Genomic DNA, 1,707 nt, shown 5'->3' on the forward strand with positions numbered 1-1,707 from the left:
GTATGCGATGCCCCGTGGTTGTTGTCCCCACATATGAGGATAATGGGGGTTTTGTCCATCCTCTTAGGGGCCCTTTGTACAAGCTTGTCGGGCTCCAGACTCTTGTCCCACAATCCTCCCTTTTATTCCCTGTAAATGGTGACCGCAGGCTGTCTCCTGGAGCCCATCTGTAGCATTGTGGCCCCCATATGATCTAATCGTCTGGCCAGGCTGCGTTATAATGGGGCAGACAGAGGTCGGGGGTCTCGGTTAGAGGATGAATGTAACGTGTGAATGTTGGGTGACAGGAAGGATAGAAGTTTCTCCATATGGTGACCTCACTGCTCGCCCTCTTATATTTCCTCCCATATTCTGTGCTGACATTATTCTTCCTCAGCAGCTGGAAGTGACGGGTGACGAGACGCGGCAGAGGCAGGCGGGTGACACTCCGGTAAGTACCGCTGCTGGTTGGGGCACCAAATCATTATTATTATCCTCTTATAGCACTGTCATATGCTGTGACGTTGTACTGAGTAAGAGCCATACAGAAGATATCACATGGATGTAAAATTCGGATGAATCATTGAGGGGGCCCCCTTGCTCCAGGTGAATGTGCTCAGAGCACACAGGTGGTGAATGGGTTGTAGTCATGTGACAATGGGGGCCACACATAGATATGGGGTCATGTAGTGTGTGTTGGGTGTCTCAGATACACACGTGTGAATATTAGAATGTGCCCGCTGTACCCCCCCGTGCCATCGTAACCCCCCCTGCCCCCCCCCCATGCCAGGAAGCAGCTGGCACTGATCTGTCAGTGGGGCCAGGAGATAAAAGGACGAGGAAATGACATTGTGTGGGGAAGATATATAAATATATGATGGTGGCCCCTGCATAATACCAGGGGCCAATTCCTCTGTTGTACTGCAATCACCCCACTGGTCCTTTATTGTACCCCAACAATCCTCCCTGTGCCCTCACTGCACCCCTCTGCTTCTCTTGAACCCTGCATCTTCCTCTTTTTTACCCCACTTATCATTTTGCCTCTCTGTTGTACCCTGGTCCCCCTTCTGTCCTCCTATTGTACCCCAATATTCTCCCCATGCCCCTCTATTGTACCGCTCTTTTCTCTTTACCTCTCTAATACCCCATCCCCTCTCTGTTACCCCCCTCATTACCCCCTCTCTATTGTACCCCGAAGCATTCTCCTTTATTAGAACCTGACCCACCTTGTTGTACCCCATGTATATCCTCCATATGACATCTCCTGGGCTCTCTGTCCTGCGCCATGTTTGCTTTGTAATCAGTATTCTATTCTGGAGAGTGTGGCGGGTGGAGTGAGACTCTGAGGAATATTCCAGAATTCTCTGATATCGGAGGCCAGCGGATATTTCCATTCTTTCACCCGGTGTTGACCCGTAAAATGTCATTGCGGCCCTGTACAGGAGCGCGGTTGGATTCGGTCACAGCTCGCTGACTCTGGTGGTTTCTGTGCCGTGTCAGATGTGCCGACCGCCCGCTAAGATGTCAGTGGGGTGATGGAGGGAAGCACCCCGGGGATGTCACCCTGGAGGGGTCCACCTGCAGACTTGGGAAGGATTGGGCATCCATGTCCCACAGTTTGCCCCCCCTTTTTATGCCAAAATCAAAAGAAGGGGTTAAAAATAATTGTTGTTTTAAAAGGAAAAATATATTTAAAGGTTTACATGTATCCCTTAGGACATGTTCCCA

The 1,707-nt window shown here is 50.4% G+C and overlaps 2 protein-coding genes across 3 annotated transcripts in view; one reads left to right on the forward strand and one right to left on the reverse strand.

The window, feature by feature from the left end:
- The window catches only part of LOC140325438 (UDP-glucuronosyltransferase 2A2-like), a 197,240-nt gene that overhangs the window by 40,998 nt on the left and 154,535 nt on the right, over positions 1 to 1,707 (reverse strand). The gene's annotated exons all lie outside the window — the stretch shown is intronic.
- Positions 1 to 1,707, forward strand: part of GAS7 (growth arrest specific 7) — a gene marked incomplete in the record, with an annotated part of 44,407 nt that overhangs the window by 14,306 nt on the left and 28,394 nt on the right. The window contains 1 exon segment of one of the 2 annotated variants that reach the window (XM_072403263.1): positions 377 to 430. In XM_072403263.1, the coding sequence (XP_072259364.1) occupies positions 377 to 430 (54 nt within the window). 2 annotated transcript variants of the gene reach the window in all.

Source organism: Pyxicephalus adspersus, chromosome 3 (genome assembly GCF_032062135.1).
Source record: "Pyxicephalus adspersus chromosome 3, UCB_Pads_2.0, whole genome shotgun sequence".
Classification (NCBI taxonomy): domain Eukaryota; kingdom Metazoa; phylum Chordata; class Amphibia; order Anura; family Pyxicephalidae; genus Pyxicephalus; species Pyxicephalus adspersus.